This window comes from Bufo bufo, chromosome 3 (genome assembly GCF_905171765.1).
Source record: "Bufo bufo chromosome 3, aBufBuf1.1, whole genome shotgun sequence".
Lineage (NCBI taxonomy): Eukaryota > Metazoa > Chordata > Amphibia > Anura > Bufonidae > Bufo > Bufo bufo.
The window spans coordinates 457,140,200-457,161,493 of record NC_053391.1 but is presented as its reverse complement, the minus strand read 5'-3'; the positions used below and the strand labels follow the sequence as shown (position 1 = coordinate 457,161,493).

Below are 21,294 nucleotides of genomic sequence, written 5' to 3'. Positions count from 1 at the left end.
GGCATATCGAGTATCTTACCAGATTGACTGGCCAGGTGATGGTTAGAATCCAAGGATACGCCATGAACTTCTTGAACTGAAGGCCAGTTTCCTAAGAAGATCAAACAATGTGAGCTTCATAATAAAACAATCTAGAACAGATACAATTCTGCATTTAACCTATGAAGAAGTCGAATACCCAGAGAGGGTCACTCGGCTATTTTCAGCAGGCCCATAGAAATGAATGGAGGGCAGCTGCGCATGCACGGTGCACCCACCCTTCACTTTGCCAGCTGCGGTTATGAGATAGGTGCAGGTCCCATCTCTATCAAACAATAGGGGCACATCCTAGCGATATGCCCTAATTGCCTGAGATGGGAAAACCCCTATAAGCTGGCCGTACACTAGAGCAGACGAAACAGCAGATTTAAACCATTTTTTTTACCTGACTGCTGGCACCTTTTCATGGCAGCATGAAAGCATGACAAGCGTGAACAGATGCCAACCGAAGGCATGTATCTATAGAATCAGTCGTTGTCAGGAACCTTCATTGAAAAAGTCAACAGATGTAAGGCAGCCATCAGAGCTTAGGAGCTTATTTGCATCCCATTCTTTCCTGAATTCCAGAGGAGCATGTATGGCCTATAAGTCTCCCCACGCCAATAAAGGCGCTCTCTCCCGAAACAGAGATAGTACCCCCCAAATCTTAAAAAAGTCATTCAAGCCAAATGACAGATCTGTATCTCATCAACAAAAGTTCAGACCAGGCCACAGATCATGGCAGAGACTGATTGCTGATTTATCGTTTTAAAGGCTATGGACACCAGGGCAATTTTTTATGATTGCCTTTTAATCATTTTTTTTCCAATGGGTCATTATTAAAAATTTTCAGCCTTTAAAAATCAGTGTGGCTGCAGGCTGTCATTTTCTGTTTTCTTAGAAGCCTGAGGCTCATTTGTAGCTCCTATCTCTGATCTCCTGACCTCATAAGCACTCCCTATAGCTTAATTATTATCAAACTGATAAGAATATGGCTTACAGGAGATATCCATTAATTGATATTGATAACCTATCCTCAGGATAGGTCATCAACATCAGATTGGCGGGAGTCCCATGATAAGCTGTTAGAAGAGATCGGCGCTGTGACCGTTGCAGCCTCTACCTAGGCCATGTGACCTCACCCGTACATTAGTCACATGGTCTACAGTCGTGGCCAAAAGTTTTGAGAATTACATAAATATTGGAAATTGGAAAAGTTGCTGCTTGAGTTTTTATAATAGCAATTTGCATATACTCCAGAATGTTATGAAGAGTGATCAGATGAATTGCATAGTCCTTCTTTGCCATGAAAATTAACTTAATCCCAAAAAAACCTTTCCACTGCATTTCATTGCTGTCATTAAAGGACCTGCTGAGATCATTTCAGTAATCGTCTTGTTAACTCAGATGAGAATGTTGACGAGCACAAGGCCTGAGATCATTATGTCAGGCTGATTGGGTTAAAATGGCAGACTTGACATGTTAAAAGGAGGGTCATGCTTGAAATCATTGTTCTTCTATTGTTAACCATGGTGACCTGCAAAAAAACGCGTTCAGCCATCATTGCGTTGCATAAAAATGGCTTCACGGGCAAGGATATTGTGGCTACTAAGATTGCACCTCAATCAACAATTTATAGGATCATCAAGAACTTCAAGGAAAGAGGTTCAATTCTTGTTAAGAAGGCTTCAGGGCGTCCAAGAAAGTCCAGCAAGTGCCAGGATCGTCTCCTAAAGAGGATTCAGCTGCGGAATCGGAGTGCCACCAGTGCAGAGCTTGCTCAGGAATGGCAGCAGGCAGGTGTGAGCGCATCTGCACGCACAGTGAGGCGAAGACTTTTGGAAGATGGCCTGGTGTCAAGAAGGGCAGCAAAGAAGCCACTTCTCTCCAAAAAAAACATCAGGGACAGATTGATCTTCTGCAGAAAGTATGGTGAATGGACTGCTGAGGACTGGGGCAAAGTCATATTCTCCGATGAAGCCTCTTTCCGATTGTTTAGGGCATCTGGAAAAAGGCTTGTCCGGAGAAGAAAAGGTGAGCGCTACCATCAGTCCTGTGTCATGCCAACAGTAAAGCATCCTGAGACCATTCTCATCCAAGGGAGTGGGCTCACTCACAATTTTGCCCAAAAACACAGCCATGAATAAAGAATGGTACCAAAACACCCTCCAACAGCAACTTCTTCCAACAATCCAACAACAGTTTGGTGAAGAACAATGCATTTTCCAGCACGATGGAGCACCGTGCCATAAGGCAAAAGTGATAACTAAGTGGCTCGGTGACCAAAACGTTGACATTTTGGGTCCATGGCCTGGAAACTCCCCAGATCTCAATCCCATTGAGAACGTGGTCAATCCTCAAGAGGCGGGTGGACAAACAAAGACCCACTAATTCTGACAAACTCCAAGAAGTGATTATGAAAGAATGGGTTGCTATCAGTCAGGAATTGGCCCAGAAGTTGATTGAGAGCATGCCCAGTCGAATTGCAGAGGTCCTGAAAAAGAAGGGCCAACACTGCAAATACTGACTCTTTGCATAAATGTCATGTAATTGTCGATAAAAGCCTTTGAAACGTATGAAGTGCATGTAATTATATTTCACTACGTCACAGAAACAACGGAAACAAATATCTAAAAGCAGTTTAGCAGCAAACTTTGTGAAAACTAATATTTGTGTCATTCTCAAAACTTTTGGCCACGACTGTAGTTGCAGCTCAGCCCCATAGGAGTGAATGAGCTGAGCTGCAATACCAAGCAAAATGGCTGTACTATATATATCACTGTGCTTGGAGAGATGCCGGGAGCTGGCTGAAGCGATGTGATAATGATGAACTGTCTTGAGGATAGGTTATCATTATCCATAGCTGGATAACCCCTTTAAATAAGTGTTTATGAGGTCAGGAGATCAGAGATAAGAACTACACATGAGCCCTCAAATCACGGAAAGAAAACCGAAATTGACTGCCTGTAAACAGACTGATTTTTAACCCTGTATCTCAGAAACAACTATCACAGACCACGCTCGATATACAACAGAGAGATCAAAAACAAAATCACTGTATTAACTACCCTCTAAAATATAACTTTTATTCAAATAAATACAAAATAATACAATAATATGAAAACCCCGTGTATTTGTTAATAAACTAAATAGATAAATCATCAGAAAAGATTTTAGCTAACAGATACAATCGCCATATCAAAATTCATATTATTTGACACCTGTCACTATATGTAAATAGCAAAAATCAATGGTGGTACTGTCACCTGTAAAAGCCTTAATAAGGCACTTCATACACTTGAAAATCGTGCCTACGCATTTCCCACAGTTTCTGTTGTTGTTGTTGATTCTTCAGGGGACCAAGGTGTGAAGAAGATATAAAGATGATGGCGCCCATAATCATCAGGACGTCATCATCATTTATACAGCTGTCAGAAACAGATGAACATCTTTAATAAAGACCAAATGAAAAAATGTATCCCAAAATGAGTAAAATGTAATCATAAAAAAATGCCCCCAAAGATGTATATAGCTTTTAACTTATGGCTCCGTGGTGATAAGAAAAATAACCTTCAGCAACCAACTATGAAAGACAAGTCATTCAAAAAACCTCCACCATATGGCCAGCTTTATCTATACCTGTCACGGGCATCCTCGCGACAGTGGGTGACAGAAGATCTGTGAGACTGGCAACACGTGCTTTGATCTGACAGGTTTCCTTGTGGATCAATGGACGTCTGTGTTGTTTCTGATACTGGCTACACCTCTAACCTCCAGGTGTTGTTATTGTGGTCATTTAACTTTCCTTATTTATAATTGCTTCTCCCACAATGCTGTGGGGTTCATAGCTTCAGTGGTATCTGTGGTCTGCTGGTGTTTGGTTCTCGGCTGAGTTCCTGTTGATGCCATAGCTACTGGAAAGTTAAGTGTTTCCTTTCCCTTTTGCATTTTGTTTTGATTTATCTGTGTGTTGTTTTTCCCCTGCCCTTTGCTGTAGGCCTGAGGGAGACTCCTTGTCGTCCTTCCTTTCTGGAAAAACAGGTAGTCTCAGTCCTGTCACCATCGCCAGGGTCTTATAGGGTGAGTAAGGACTCTAGGTACTCCTGCATATGAACTCACCTACCTTTGGGATCTGTTCATACTGATAGCCAGTTAGGACTGTGACTAGGGATTTGACTAGGAGGTGTCCTTCTTTCTTCCCTAGCTTTCAGGCCTTGTTCCTTGTTCCCTCTCCTTCTTCGTCCAGTGTGGTGTCTCCCTCCCACACACGGGCGTGACAATATCATCCATAATGACAGGCAGTCCTGCTGGTGTCTGCCAGGCTTTGCCAGAAATGGATATAACAGCATGACAGAAGAGGAAACTTCATGTGACAATTTGTTTTTTACCTTATCAAACTCTTCAGTCAGTTTCTGCATTATGTTTTTGTTCACTGGATTCTGAAACAGCTCCGCTGTCACTACCCCTGTGTGAATAAAGACAAAAGACTTTTTTGGATATTCAAGACAAATGTATATATTTAACAATGTATACTGAGTATATGCCTGAAATTTCAGGTGAAGGCGTCCTAGGACATAGTAACTTACAATGTGTTCAGTAAAACCAATCTAATTTCTGCAACATGAGCCTTAAGAACTCACACATTCTTTTAGCGTATAGTATATCTGTGTGGGGGAAACTCCTAAATAACACATTCCACAGGCCAACTTGCAAAAGTATGTATGTTTAACAGCGCAAAATGCCATGTCTGCCCACTTAAACGACTATGGGGTGAGTAGGTCATATTAGATATCAAGTATAAATAACAGGAGTTAGAAATACTGCTATTGCATTTTCAAATTTAAAAATACAGTACAAGGATCCAAATACATAATGCATCTTAACTAAAATACAGTAATTAGAAACACTAAAATCAGCAAAGACACATGACACTTATGGACGCAGAATTTAGAGGTGATAGGACCGCCTCCTTGACTTAAAAGCCAAGATTTTGCAGCAATATAAATAAATAAATTCTAAGTTTTTCTGAATCTTTTCCTGTAAAACGATACCTGGATCTGCTCAGCTGCTCCTTCTGTATACCATGCTGCCTGCAGCTGAAACACCATGCTCAATGAGAAAGGTTCCCTTTAAAGGTATTTTCTGGGTTTGTGGAAATAAACTTAAAGGGGTTGTCACTACAGCAAATGGCATTTATCATGTAGAGAAAGTTAATGCAAGACACTTACTAATGTATTGTGATTGTCCATATTGCTTACTTTGCTGACTCATTTTTCCATCACATTATACACTTTTCATTCCCTGCAATCCAGCAGCGGTGGCCATGACTACACTCTACGGGAAAAAGCTCCAGCTTCCCTGGTGGCCAGGACTGTTGGAGTGTGCATAGGATGGCGATTTTACTATACTGGTTAAGCATGGCCACCGCTGGTGGATTGTAGGGTGGTCGTAACCATGGAAATGGGCAGTGTATAAACGTGATGGAAAAAATTATCAAGCCAGCAAAGGAAGCAATATGGATAATCACAATACATTAGTAAGTGTCTTGTAGTAACTTTCTCTACGTGATAAATGCCATTTGCTGTGAGACAACCCTTTTAAGTTATTCTATAATGAAAACCGTCCCCCTAAAGTGTATTTCAATAATTCATAACTGTTCAAAATGCAATAATGAAAAAATGCTGCAAAGTTCAGAGCTCTGATCTCAACGTCATCGAGTCTGTCTGGGATTACATGAAGAGAGAGAAGGATTCGAGCAGACCTATATCCACAAAAGATTCTCCAAAATATTTGGAACAACTTCCCTGCCAAGTTCCTTCAAAACTGTGTGCTATTTTACCTAGAAGAACTGATGGTGGTCACACCAAATACGGATTTAATTTAGATTTAGTTACATAGTAACAATTATATAATTTTTTTTTCATTTTGCTACTTAGAGTACTTTCACACTAGCGCTATTCTTTTCTGGTATTTAGTTCCGTCCTAGGGGCTCTATACCGGAAAAAAACTGATCAGTTTTATCCTAATGCATTCTGAATGGAAAGCAATCAGGATGCATAAGTTCAGTCCCTCTTAGGGTATTTGGCCGGAGAAAATACTGCAGCATGCTTGCCAGAATGCCGGATCCGGCATTAATTTCCATTGAAATGCATTAAAATTGACGCATTGACGGACCCGGTCTTTCGGTCTGCGCATGTGCAGACTTTTAAATATGTGAAAATAATAAATACCGGATCCGTTTTTCCAGATGACACTGGAGAGACGGATCCGGTATTTCAATGCATTTGTCAGACGGATCCGCATCCGGATCCGTCTACAAATGATATCCGTTTGCATACCAATTTCCGGATCCAGCAGGCAGTTTCCGGCAACGGAACTGCCTGCCGGATCCTCACAACGCAAGTGTGAAAGTACTCTTATACAAATAAACGTATTAACGCTTCTGTTTTTGAAAGTGTTCTTACTGCAGCATTTTTCCCACACCTGCCTAAACCGTTTGCATAGTACTGTAGTTTTGTGGGAAAAGATTCAGAATAGCTTGTATTTTATTCACATAAAGGAAATGTATGACATATTTTTTACTAATTAAAACCAGATAGTGAAACATATTCTTTTTTTCTAATCATTTTTATTGTATTCTTTTATTTATTTCCTGTACCTGATTATGGAAGCAGCCATCTTGCCTGAATTGCTGTATTTAGAGATATGTTTAACAGCAGCCAAATGGCCCACAGGCAGAATATACAGGAGATGTTCACTGATGCCTATGGGGGACTTTTCTGGACATGCTGGGTGACCTGTGCAGAGGTCACTGTGCAAGGATAGGACAGATAAGCCATGACCATCAACTGCTGTGAATGGTAGAGCCTGTATTATCTATACATAGGTGTTATCTGTCATTATCAGCATGTCTATTATCATAATCAGATGACTGCAGAAAAGTGATCTCTACAGAACAGGAAGTGTCATCCAATTATTAGGTTTAGTGGCTAGTGTGAAAACTCCAAGATTTTCAGATTTTTTTTCAAATATAGTTAAAGAAAAAAAAACATAGACAATAGTTCATTTTCTGAGGACACATTCCTTTTAAGTTCCAGTTTTCTATGCTTAGGAGTCCAATCAGTGGTCCTATTCAGTAATTCACAGCCTCCTCGGTATAACTATTTACACAGACATAGCTGCCAATCACTAAGTAAGACCGCCCACTGGACTCCTAAGCATAGAAAGAACAGGGATTTTAGTCAATGAAATACAAGTAATACTGAATATTTTCCAACAGAGTACATATCAATCTGCTTAGCAGCCCACAGATAGGACTCTATGGACAGTACAGAGTGAAAGGGTCCCTGCGACTGATGAATAGATGTCCGATTGCTTTTCTTAATGAAAAGAGATGAATGCATTTACCTTGACATCCTGAGCACTGAATATAGAAATTAATAAGATCAAGTAGAGCTGCATCCCTGTCCTCTTGATAGGCTTCAATCCAGTCATCTACAACAGACTACAAGCGAACACCATGAGATACACCTTTCACACTGGTACAGCACAATGGTAGCATTATCCTCCGCCAGCGCAGGGGAAACCATAGACCGGCTATGATAAATCCCCCCTTAGTTTTACTATGAAAAGCTGGGTCATTGCAGAGAAAAATAGGGATGAATTTATAATGCGATTTGCTCCAGTTTTGTGACAAAAAGGGGCAAATTTTGGCACACAGCATAATCTTCTTAAAACTACTTTTTTTCACACACAGACTGCCAGATGATGTGCCAAAAGAGGCCTGTGCCCACTCCAGCACAGTGAAACTCCAGTCTTAAATTTCCCCCCAAGTTCTTAAGAGTGTGAAAAAGTGTCAGCAGCCCCCTTCTGGCTTCTGCCCCCCGAGGCTCAGCTTGATAGATAGGACATCACCAAAACACTGAGTGCACAAGGAACGGTTCAAAAGAACTTACCTGTATTGCTCTTTTTCCAATGCTGATCACCTCATACAGAGTCACAGCTTCCGCTATTTCGCCGTTCGATATGCGGCTGTCCCTGCTATGCCTCAAGGAATTTCTGCGAGAGAGATTTTCAGACTGTCTTCGGCTTCTCTTAACCTGTTATGTAACAATCAGAGTGAGGAAACCGGAGCATGCAAAACTCTGCAGCCAGTCAAGTACAATTTTTTTAAATTATAGCAACGTACTCAGTATGAGCTAAAAATAATTTTTTTAATTGGTCATTCCTAAAAATATGGCGTCTTTTTTCTGTACATCGCTGAGATGCTCTAGTAGCACCCTTTGGATTTTCTGTCTTTTCCGTCAGACCAGAAGTTGACGGACTCCTTACCTCTGCTCTCTGACCTCCTAAACACTCATTATAGTTCAGATCTTATCTTACTGACAAGAATGTGGCTTAAAAAAGTATTTATGACCTCTTACTAATTTAGAGATAAAGTTTATTAGATGCCTGGACACAAAGTGAAAGTATCAGTCACACAGCTAGAAAAACAGTTAACCCTTTGTGACAGAACGGCTCAATATTTTTTATAAAAGCCTACTGAACAGATAAATTTTAGCCAAGAATGACTAACATGCAATCATAAAAATATTGCCTCCAAAGGTATACATAGCCTTTAAAGGGAGTCTGTCACCACTATATGACCATATGCAGCACTTACATGGCGCTCTAGCACACCTATACATGATTCTAATGGTACCTTTGTTATTTTCTTTAGACATCCAGAAGCAGGAAAAACGACATTTATTTCATATGCAAATGAGCACTCGCAAGTGCCCAGGGGCGGTGTTCAGTGTGTAGGTGCCCAGGCTGCGCTGCCTTCTTAACCGCTACTCCTCCCCCAGCCTCTTCCTTTGCCCGCCCTCCTATTCCCTTGTATCATCCCTAGGTCCGGCGGAGATCCCGCGCCTGCGCACTGCTTCGCCGGGCCGGGACATGCACACTGCAATGCCCATTTTGGTTACAGCATCAATTCAACTAGTGCACATGCGCCAGCCGGCGAAGCAGTGCGCAGGCGTGGGATCTCGGCCGGACCTAGGGATGATACAAGGGAATAGGAGGACGGGCAAAGGAAGAGGCTGGGGGAGGAGTAACGGTTAAGGCAGAGCAGCCTGGGCACCTACACACGGAACACCGCCCCATGGCACTTGCGAGTGCTCATTTGCATATGAAATGAATGTCGTTTTTCCTGCTTCTGGATGTTTAAAGAAAATAACAAAGGTACCATTAGAATCATGTATAGGTGTGCTACAGCGCCATGTAAGTGCTGTATATGGTCATATAGTGGTGACAGACTCCCTTTAAGCTAATTACGCCACTATTGTGTCATAAAAAAGTGGTACATTATGGTGTACACCATATGTGCGCCATAATTTGCAACTTTTTAGGCTTCTTGCCACTTTTCCGAAGTGGCAAAAAAAGGGGGCCGGGTTTAGTGGAAGTGGGCAGGAGTAGAATTCAGTTTCTTTTAAGAGACGCCTCTCATGCCAGTGCAGGGAGATCAAGATTTGCATATGGATGCACCGGTCTTGACATATCTCCCCTAATCTGTCACAAGTTATACTATTAGGCCCCGTGCACACAAACGTGTGCACCCTGTGGTCGTGCTGCGGCCCACAAAATGCGGGCCCCAATGCACGAACACAGTCCGTGGGGCAGCCGCAGCAGATCGCGGACCCATTCACTTTAATGGGTCCGCGATCCGGCCATTCCGCAAAAAGATAGAACATGTTCTATCTCTTTGCGGAACTGAAGTACGGGACGAAACCCCACGGAAGCACTCCGTATTTCTTCCGTAGGGTTCCGTTCCGTGCTTCCATTCCGCACCATTTCGCATCTCCGGATTTGCGGACCCATGCCCACGGAATGGCACCTGTGTATTGCGGATCCGCAAATGCGGTCCGCAATACAGCAACGGGAAGCACACGTTCGTGTGCAGGGTGCCTTAGGCCTCTATCACACGAGCGATATGGAATGTGTCAGGGTCTGTTCAGTAAAAGACTGATGGTTTTACATGCAAGTTGAATCATTTTTGTCTGCGATTGCATTCGGGGGGGTCTTTTACATTCGTTTTTCACATGCATGAAGAAAAACTGAAGAATAACACAGCATCTCCTAGCAACCATCAGTGAAAGGCCGCAATTTGTGGAACGGAATAGGCGGCCCATTGTAGAAATGGCTATTCTTGTCAGCAAAACGGACAAGAATAGGACATTCTATATATTTTTTGCAGGGCCACGGAACGGAGCAACGAATGCGGACAGCACACGGAGTGCTGTCCACATCTTTTGTGGCCCCATTGAAATGAATCGGTCCGCACCCGAGCCACAAACAATTCGGCTTGGATGTGGACCATAACAACGGTCGTGTGCATGAGGCCAAAAATGGACTGCATCAGGATGCCATCCGTGTGCTGTCAGTTTTTTTTCACTGACCCACTGACTTGAATAGACCAGTTCTATGTGAAATACAGAAGTAGATAGAACATGCTGAAATGTCTCCTGAACGGACAGATAATCAGTAGAAAACAATGCTCATGTGCATGAAATGAATGGTTCAGTGTTCAGTCCAGATGCTAAGCAATGTAAAAATCGGGCCGCATCCAGACAGAAAATCTGCTTGTGTGAAATAAGCCTTAGGCTGGGTTCACACAGGCGTTGCGGGAAAATGTGCGGGTGCCTGCGGGAACACCCGCGATTTTTCCGCGCGAGTGCAAAACATTGTAATGCGTTTTGCACTCGCGTGAGAAAAATCGCGCATGTTTGGTACCCAAACCCGAACTTCTTCACAGAAGTTCGGGCTTGGGATCGGTGTTCTGTAGATTGTATTATTTTCCCTTATAACATGGTAATAAGGGAAAATAATAGCATTCTAAATACAGAATGCATAGTACAATAGCGCTGGAGGGGTTGAAAAAATAAAATAAAATAATTTAACTCACCTTAGTCCACTTGATCGCGTAGCCGGCATCTCCTTCTGTCTCCTTTGTTGAACAGGACCTGTGGTGAGCATTAATTACAGGAACAGGACCTTTGATGACGTCACTCCGGTCATCACATGATCCATCACCATGGTAAAAGATCATGTGACGTACCATGTGATGACCGGAGTGACGTCATCAAACGTCCTGTTCCTGTAATTAATGCTCACCACAGGTCCTACTCAACAAAGGAGACAGAAGGAGATGCCGGGCTACGCGATCAAGTGGACTAAGGTGAGTTAAATTATTTTTTTATTTTTTTTAACCCCTCCAGCGCTGTTTTACTATGCATTCTGTATTCAGAATGCTATTATTTTCCCTTATAACCATGTTATAAGGGAAAATAATAATGATCGGGTCTCTATCCCGATTGTCTCCTAGCAACCGTGCGTGAAAATCACACCGCATCCGCACTTGCTTGCGGATGCTTGCGATTTTCACACAACCCCATTCACTTCTATGGGGCCTGCGTTGCGTGAAAAACGCAGAATATAGAGCATGCTGCGATTTTCACGCAACGCACAAGTGATGCGTGAAAATCACTGCTCATGTGAACAGCCCCATAGAAATGAATGGGTCGGGATTCAGTGCAGGTGCAATGCGTTCACCTCACGCATCGCATCCGTGCGGAATACTCGCCCGTGTGAAAGGGGCCTTAGATTCTGCTATACATCTCTCTGAAGTACCAACCCTAAGCCATGAATATCATTCACATTCCTGAGCAATTTTTCTCACCAGGTCAGCTGTGTTAATGTATCAGTGAGATGGCATATCTTAGCGTCAATGACAAAAAACAAAAGACAGAAAAAGTAATAATATCATATAATCATAGCCTGAGAGATAAAGAATAAGTAAAACTCCCCCTGCTGTCTAGTCTATATAGATAATAGAAATACAAGAATTCACACATGACCGCCCTCCATATGACTGATGCAACCCACGGAATTGCAAGTTTTGAACTGTTATTTCCATAGGAAACAGGGTTCATGGATACATTTAACAACAAAACTTCCCAAAAAAACTAATATTTCAGTATGACAACCAAATAACACTTAAAGGGGTTATTTCGGGGGCGTGGCCTGCGCGTTGATGGCGGCGGCTGCTTGAGACTGTAGCTCCGCTTCCCGCATACCCATAGCGGCTCAAATATTACTTTTGAAGGGTCCTGGCACATACTGCGCTCACCTACCTGGTTCCCAGAATGGGGAAGATGAAAAAGAAGCAGGCGCCGAAGAAAATGACAGAGTTCTTCCCCAGAACGCCACCGTCAAGTGCCGGGCCTGAGGGATCTCCCGCCTCTTCTCCCCGGCTCCCTGCGACTCCTGCTCCCTCCCCTGCAGCATGTGGAGGCCCACCGCTTCTCCTTTCTGCTGAAGCTCCCGATCACAGAGGACACCCTGCGTACATTACTGGATTCCCTGAGATCCTCGCTGAAAGCGGACATCTCCAGTATGATTAAAGACCTGCAGCGGGATATACAGGGAGTAGGTGACAGAGTCACCCACGTGGAAAACAAAATGGCTGAATATGCCATGTCGCATAACTCTTTGATTGATGCGCATGAAGCGCTGGAAGAAGAGGTGGCGGCCATGAAAGAAAAGATCCAAGACATGGAAGATCGTCATAGGCGCAATAATGTGCGCATTAGAGGAATCCCGGAGACGGTAGGCCCAGCAGAGCTGGAGTTTTATTTGCAAACCCTGCTTAAAGAAGCCGTGCCTGAATTGTCTGAACGAGACTTGCTAATTGATAGAATTCATCGTATCCCTAAGCCAAAGGGACTTGATCCTTCTCTTACGCGTGACGTTATAGCGCGAATTCATTTTTATCATGCCAAGGATCACTTTCTCCGAAACCTGCGGCAAAATCCGACACCAACTGAAACCTTTAAGGACATTAAAGTGTTCGCAGACCTGTCCGCAGCCACGCTAATGAAAAGGAAGGAGTTTGCGCAAATTACACGTACCCTACGCGACAAGAACGTCCGATATCGCTGGGGCTTTCCTGTAAAGCTACTGATCTCGGTGAAGGGGCAGTTGACCGTCTGCAACACTCCACAGGATGCCTCTGTCCTTTTACATAAGTTGGGCCTGCTTTCTATCGGTGAAAATGCCAGTTCTGCAGAAGACCGTGGAAATAAGTCGGCAAGAATTGCGCCAGAATGGGAACAAACATGATTTCCAGGACTCCCTCATCTACTTTGTCCTTCTGGATGTGCGGGATGGGAGATACGTAAGAACTTATCTCTTTTTTTTTTTTTTCCCCATTAGGTCTGCTCTCCTGGTATTAGGGTGGTAGTCACCCCTAAGCAGACCCCCTTTTTAGACTCTAGAACCCTGCTCATTGCAGTTTTAGGATGTCTAATCACTGTTTTTTTTCCGTTTTTATATTTGCTAATGTTATGTTGTTTTTTGTTGTCCCAATTTGCTTGTGCTCTGATATGTGGCCCACATATTTTGGTCTCTACCTCTGCCGCATAGTGCCCTTTATGTTCACATCTAAGCCGTTATGCATTTTCTTATGGCGGGGCTGAAATTTTATTCTAATAATGTACATGGTCTGAACTCCCCATTTCGCCGCTCCCAGTTGTGGCGGGATCTGCTCCGCAGCAAATGTGATGTGGCTTTCATCCAAGAGACGCATTTGGTGGGAGCAGATCAGCACAGATGTACCCATCGATTGTATCCGCATATTTTTCACTCTCCTGCTGCCCAAAGACGTAAAGCTGGCACTCTCATATGTATAAGGGGCTCGGTTGCGTTTACATTACACCAATGCATCACAGATAAGGAAGGAAGATATGTTATCCTGATATGTTCACTTGAAGGTAAATTATGTACGATGGTTTCGGTTTATGCACCAAATGTCAAACAGATCTCCTTTTTCAACAGATTACAAAAGAAAATCTTAAAGGTAGCGAAAGGTGCTATTATAATGGGGGGGGGACTTTAACGTCCCAATTGATGTGGAAATGGACTGTCTCACCCATGCTGAGCCTCGACGGAAGGGCCTAAAAGAAGCTCTAAAAAACACTTCTTTGCATGACATCTGGCGGTACCAGCATGGGGGAGAGAGGGATTTTACGCACATCTCTTCCGCGCACCACACACAGTCTCGGATTGATTATTTCCTGGTCTCTAGGGATATTTTGCAAGGGGTACTTAGGACGGACATTCTGCTAGCCACTTGGTCGGATCATGCCCCTATAGCAATGGAACTTAATATGGGCTTGCCCTCTCAATCTCCCCCAAATTGGAGGCTGAATCAGTATTTACTCAAAAGTGCTAAGAGATTAGAAGAATTCCGCGCTAGTTTGAAGGAGTTCTTCCTTCTGAATAGCACCCCTGATATTTCGACATCTACCATATGGTTGGCTCACAAGGCCTATATGAGAGGTATATTCTTGCAGGCAGCCTCTCGTTTGAAAAAAGCTAGAGATCGGCAGCTTAATGAGGCGTTATCAGAGCTGGAGTCAGCACATCAACGATTCAAGGATAATCCCTCTTCAGGTCACCTTTTGGAACTGCAGAATGTCCGTTCTAAGCTGAGGGCGCATCTCTTATATGATCATGAGCGAGTAATCAGCAGACTGAAGATGTCTCACTATCATATGGGAGATAGGGCAGGTTCCCTGTTAGCTAATAGACTTAGGAAAAGGGCGGCTAACTCCAGAATAGAGAAAATGCATTATAATGGGGCTGTTCTCACGCATCCGCAAGAAATCACTAACGCCATAGCTTCATATTATGCGAAACTTTATAATTTAACCCCTTAAGGACACAGCCTTTTTACACCTTAGGACCAGGCCATTTTTTGAAAATCTGACCAGAGTCCCTTTAAGTGCTGATAACTTTAAAACGGTTTGACTTATCCAGGCCGTTCTGAGATTGTTTTTTCGTCACATATTGTACTTCATGACACTGGTAAAATGGAGTCCAAAAAAAAATTTTTTTTGCACCAAAAAATACCTAATTTAACAAAAATTTGAAAAAAATTAGCAAATTTCAAAGTTTCAGTTTCTCTACTTCTGTAATACATAGTAATACCCCCAAAAATTGTGATGACTTTACATTCCCCATATGTCTACTTCATGTTTGAATTGTTTTGGGAATGATATTTTATTTTTTGGGGATGTTATAAGGCTTAGAAGTTTAGAAGCAAATCTTGAAATTTTTCCGAAATTTACAAAAACTCAATTTCTAGGGACCAGTTCAGGTCTCAAGTCACTTTGCGAGGCTTACATTATAGAAACCACCCAAAAATGACCCCATCTAAGAAACTACACCCCTCAAGGTATTCAAAACTGATTTTGCATACGTTGTTAACCCTTTAGGTGTTGCACAAGAGTTATTGGCAAATAGGGAGGAAATTTGAGAATTTCATTTTTTTGTCTAATTTTTCATTTTAACCCATTTTTTCCACTAACAAACCAAGGGTTAACAGCCAAACAAGACTGTATCTTTATTGCCCTGACTCTGCCATTTACAGAAACACCCAATATGTGGCCGTAAACTACTGTACGGCCACACAGCGGGGCGTAGAGTGAAAGGTGCGCCGTTTGGTTTTTGGAAGGCTGATTTTTATGGACTGGTTTATTTACACCATGTCCCATTTGAAGCCCCCTGATGCACCCCTAGAGGAGAAACTCCCTAAAAGTGACCCCATCTAAGAAACTACACCCCTCAAGGTATTCAAAACTGATTTTACATACGTCGTTAACCCTTTAGGTGTTGCACAAGAGTTATTGGCAAATGGCGATGAAATTTGAGAATTTCATTTTTTTGCCTAATTTTCCATTTTAACCCATTTTTTCCACTAACAAAGCAAGGGTTAACAGCCAAACAAGACTGTATCTTTATTGCCCTGACTCTGCTGTTTACAGAAACACCCCATATGTGGCCGTAAACTACTGTACGGGCACACAGCGGGGCGTAGAGTGAAAGGTGCGCCGTTTGGTTTTTGGAGGGCTGATTTTGCTGGACTGTTTTTTTGGCACCATGTCCCATTTGAAGCCCCCCTGATGCACCCCTAGATTATAAACTCCATAAAAGTGACCCCATCTAAGAAACTACACCCCTCAAGGTATTCAAAACTGATTTTACAAACTTTGTTAACCCTTTAGGTGTTGCACAAGATTTAATGGAAAATAGAGATACAATTTCAAAATTTCACTTTTTTGGCAGATTTTCCATTTTAATATTTTTTTTCCAGTTACAAAGCAAGGGTTAACAGCCAAACAAAACTCAATATTTATGGCCCTAATTCTGTAGTTTACAGAAACACCCCATATGTGGTCGTAAACAGCTGTACGGGCACATGGCAGGGCGCAGAAGGAAAGGAACACCATATGGTTTTTGGAAGGCATATTTTGCTGGACTGGTTTTTTTGACACCATGTCCCATTTGAAGCCCCTCTGATGCACCCCTAGAGTAGAAACTCCAAAAAAGTGACCCCATTTTAGAAACTACGGGATAGGGTGGCAGTTTTGTTGGTACTAGTTTAGGGTACATATGATTTTTGGTTGCTCTATATTACACTTTTTGTGCGGCAAGGTAACAAGAAATAGCTTTTTTGGCACCGTTTTTTTTTTGTTATTTACAACATTCATCTGACAGGTTAGATCATGTGGTAATTTTATAGAGCAGGTTGTCACGGACGCGGAGATACCTAATATGTATACAATTTTTTTTATTTATGTAAGTTTTACACAATGATTTCATTTTTAAAACCAAAAAAATGTTTTAGTGTCTCCATAGTCTAAGAGCCATAGTTTTTTCAGTTTTTGGGCGATTATCTTAAGTAGGGTCTCATTTTTTGCGGGATGAGATGACGGTTTGATTGGCATCTATTTTGGGGTGCATATGACTTTTTGATTGCTTGCTATTACACTTTTTGTGACGTAAGATGACAAAAAATGGCTTTTTTTACACCGTTTTTATTTTTATTTTTTTACGGTGGTCATCTGAGGGGTTAGATCATGTGATATTTTTATAGAGCCGGGCGATACGGACGCGGCGATACCTAATATGTATACTTTTTTTTTATTTATGTAAGTTTTACACAATGATTTCATTTTTGAAACAAAAAAAATCATGTTTTAGTGTTTCCATAGTCTAAGAGCCATAGTTTTTTCAGTTTTTGGGCGATTATCTTGGGTAGGGTATGATTTTTGCGGGATGAGATGACGGTTTGATTGTTACAATTTTGGCGTACATGCGACTTTTTTGATCACTTTTATTACCTTTTTTGGGAAGTAAGGTGGGCAAAATTTCAATTTCATCATAGTTTTTTATTTTTTATTTTTATGGTGTTCACCGTTCGGGTAAAGTAACATGACCGTTTTATAGATCAGGTCGTTACGGACGCGGCGATACCAAACATGTGTAGGGAATTTTATTTTTTTCATTTTTTATCAGTGATAAATGTGTTTTTTGATTTTTACTTTTTTTTCACTTTTATTCACTTTTTTTTGACCCAGACCCACTTGGTTCTTGAAGATCCAGTGGGTCTGATGTCTGAATAATACAGTACAGTACAATATATATTGTTCTGTACTGTATTTTACTTACACTGAACAGATCTATGCCATTCAGCACAGATCTGTTCAGCACCATGGACAGCAGGACGCCTGAGAGGCGTCCTGTTGCCATGGGAACCTTCCCCGTCTGCTCAGTACTGCTCAGAACTTCGCAGACGGGGAAGGGTAAGGAGGGGATCTCTCGGGGGGCTCTCTGGGGGCTCTCTCCCTCCCCATCGGGGGGCTGCAAAGGCACAGCAGCCCCCCGATGGGAGAGGGAGGGAGCTCCCTGCGCTGTTAACCTTTTCCATACAGCGGTCCGTACGGACCGCTGTATGGAAAGGGTTAAACGGCTGACATCGCATCGCAGATGTCAGCCGTTTATACCAGGGTGCCAGCAATGTGCTGGCACCCTGGTATCCCCACTAGACACCAACGATTATACAAGGGGAGGCGGGCGGGGGATCGCGATCCCGCCTGCCGCACCGCCCGCCTCCCGCACCGCCCACACCGCCCGCAACCCTCCCCCTGCACCTCCCGCCACCATAAAAATCATTCGGGGGTGCAGGGGGGGGGTAAATAAAACTTTTTTTTTGGCATATAAAGTTTCTGATCCCTGCGGTCAGGGACTGCGGGGACCAGAAACTTCAGAAATCGCAGCAAACCGCAGGTCTGAATTGACCTGCGGTTTGCCGCGATCGCCGACATGGGGGGGTCACGGGACCCCCCCGCGCATTTAGCCTAGGTGCCTGCTCAATGATTTGAGCAGGCACCGGGTTCCGATCACTGCCAGCCGCACGGCAGTGATCGAAAATACACAGGGCGTACATGTACGCCCTGTGTTCTTAAGTACCAGGGCACAAGGGCGTACCTGTACGCCCTATGTCCTTAAGAGGTTAAAGGAAGATGCTGCAACCCCTCAACCAACAGAAGCGTCCATTGTAGATTTTCTAGGGCACCTAAAACTCCCCACGCTGTCAGATGCACAATTAACTACTCTCAACTTGCCAATTGCGGAAGCAGAGGTACAAGCAGCTCTAAAAACTACCCCTGCGGGGAAAGCACCAGGGCCGGACGGTTTTATTGTGGCATATTACAAAGAGTTTCTGCCCCAGCTCCTCCCCAATTTGTGCTCGATATATAATACCTTTTTTCAAACAGGGGTTATTCCAGCAGAAATGCTTTCAGCCACGGTGGTAACCATCCCGAAGCCGGGCAAAACCCCGGATGCGCCCGCCAACTTCCGCCCCATATCCTGGCTTAATGCGGATTTAAAATTATACGCAAAAATATTGGCCACTAGGATCAATCAGTTTTTGCCAGAACTAGTAAATCCAGACCAGGAAGGCAGTGCAGGGATGGCACTAGACGCATGCTTGATTTAATCCAGATTGCAGGGAAGTCCAGGTCCCCCACAATGTTTATTTCCCTAGATGCAGAAAAAGCATTTGACAGGGTGCATTGGGGGTACCTGGACCGGGTGCTTCAGACCTTTGGTTTCTATGGTAATATTAGGGCTGGTGTGATGGGGCTATATACAACCCCCTCGGCTACTGTTCTTGCCTCAGGTTATATGTCTAGTTCTTTTAAGATAACTAATGGGACCAGACAGGGGTGTCCATTATCGCCGCTGATTTTTGCGTTGATAATGGAACCTCTGGCTGCTAAGATTTGGGCGTGTCACAGCATACAGGGAATTACAGCGGGAGATACTTCCCATGTGATTGGATTATATGCTGATGATGTTGTATTAACATTATCGAACCCTGAAAGCTCCTTAATAGCACTACATCAAATACTGCAGCAATTTTCAAACTGTTCTTATTATAAACTAAATGAGACCAAAACCAAGGTTTTAGATCTACACTTGCCTGTAGCCACAATAGATAGGCTAAAGCAAATATACCCCTTTCAATGGTCAGACCGGTCCATTCCATATTTAGGGATAGAGTTAGCACGAAGCTCGGCTGAGACAGTTTCCATTAACTTTAATCGCCTAAGAAAAGACCTACAAGGTGACTATTCTCGTATGGCGCAGGTTCAGTTATGGGTGGCGAGAATCAATGCTGCAAAAATGTTATCCTTGCCAAAAGCACTCTATTTTTTCAGATGTCTCCCACTGCAAGTTCCCAAAAAATTGATATCCACGCTGCAAAAAGATCTCTTGGCGTTTATTTGGCAGAATAAGCACCCTAGAATCCCGAAGGCTTCCTTGTATCCCTCGGTTAGAGCTGGGGGACTTGGGGTACCAGATTTGTATAAGTATTATTTGGCCTCCCTGGCGGAACAGGCGCTGGAATGGTGGTCTCCATCCGCTCCCCATAAGTGGCTTGAGATAGAAAGTGCGTTTGTTAGAAAGCATTCACTCCCAGCCATCCTAGCAGCTCATGAATTGGGGAAACTTCGCTATGAGGTTCCTTTCCCTACAATGCGAGCGTCTCTTTTCATATGGTCATATTTGAGAAATATAAAGAAGTGGTTCACAGTGCCAAAAGATAGCATTCCTCTCATAGCACTTGAATACCATATTTCTGATATGAATCTAAAGGCATGGGTGGATAAAGGATTGGATAGGTTGGGGGGTCTTTATACAATCTCTGGCCTAAAAGATTTCCAGTCCCTACATGACACCTACTTCATCCCTAATAACCTTTTTTACCAGTATCTACAGATACGTCACTTACTAAATAATTCCCCATTAACCCAACCTCACTCCTGTAAGAGCCCTTTGCAGCCCTATGTCGCATCACCCCTGCAATTTAGAGCGAAGATTTCTGATGTATACTTAAACTTATTATTAGACCAAGATAGTGGGAAACAATCCTTTATGTTAAGATGGGAATAAGAGCTGGGTGATGAGTTTTCCATGAGCCAGTGGAGGGAAGCAATGTCTTGGTCCTACAGGTATACTAAATGTCTAAATCATATAGAGCAGGCCAGGAAAATACAACTCAGGTGGTACCTGACCCCAAATAGACTAGCCCACTGTTCACCTGGCTACTCCCCATTATGTTGGAGGAAGTGTGGGTCAGTTGGTACTCCCTTACATATGTGGTGGGAATGCCCTTACACCCGAAAATTTTGGCACGCGATGGAAGCTTTAGTCCGGCAGGTCACGGATTCAACAATCAATTTGACCCCTGCTCTTTCCATTCTGGGAATAGGCTTAGAAGTCATTCCTTTCAAGATGAGATGGGTAACGGCTCATTTGATAAGCGCAGCACGGAATGTAATAGCGAGGAGGTGGAAATTACCTTGTACTCCGACCGCATCGGAAGTGGTTGAGTCCGTTAATCATCACATGCATTGCGAATTAATGTTTGCTTCCTCTTCTTCCGTACGCATACGATGTCTTAATAACTGGATGCCATGGTTATCTAGCCCCTATGCTGATCCTTTGCCGGAATGTCTTTGGTGATGCGGGTACATTTGGTGGTTTAGGGGTGGGTTTGAGGAGGGCGAGATTTGAGTCATGGGTGGGGATTTGCATATAATGCTACAACGATTACCTCAACATGGGCAAGAATAATGTGGGTTTTGTTGGGACCTCTTTTTTGTTTTTGTTAATATTATGTTATGTACTTTATGTATGTTTTCTCTCTGAAAAATGTACTTTGATATGTTTCACACTGTGATATTATGCCGTGATAGGCAAGTATGTACTGCATTATGCAAAGTGCTCAATAAAAATTATTGAAGACTAAAGGGGTTATTTCATCACAGACAATTGGGACATATCCTAGCAATATGCCCCCATTGTCTGTGATGAGATAACCCC

The 21,294-nt window shown here is 43.0% G+C and overlaps 1 protein-coding gene across 5 annotated transcripts in view; it reads right to left on the bottom strand.

Annotated features, from left to right (window-relative positions):
* Positions 1-21,294, bottom strand: part of LOC120995760 (cohesin subunit SA-2-like) — a 113,954-nt gene that overhangs the window by 85,732 nt on the left and 6,928 nt on the right. For all 5 annotated transcript variants that reach the window (XR_005777663.1, XM_040425166.1, XM_040425169.1 and 2 more), the window contains exons 4-7: positions 7,974-8,117; positions 7,426-7,522; positions 4,407-4,483; positions 20-91 (exon numbers count right to left, since the gene is read on the bottom strand). Coding sequence is in view for 4 of the 5 variants with exons in the window: in XM_040425166.1 (XP_040281100.1) it covers positions 20-91; positions 4,407-4,483; positions 7,426-7,522; positions 7,974-8,117 (390 nt within the window). In the remaining variant the exon portion in view is untranslated. The remainder of the gene's footprint in view (positions 1-19; positions 92-4,406; positions 4,484-7,425; positions 7,523-7,973; positions 8,118-21,294) is intronic.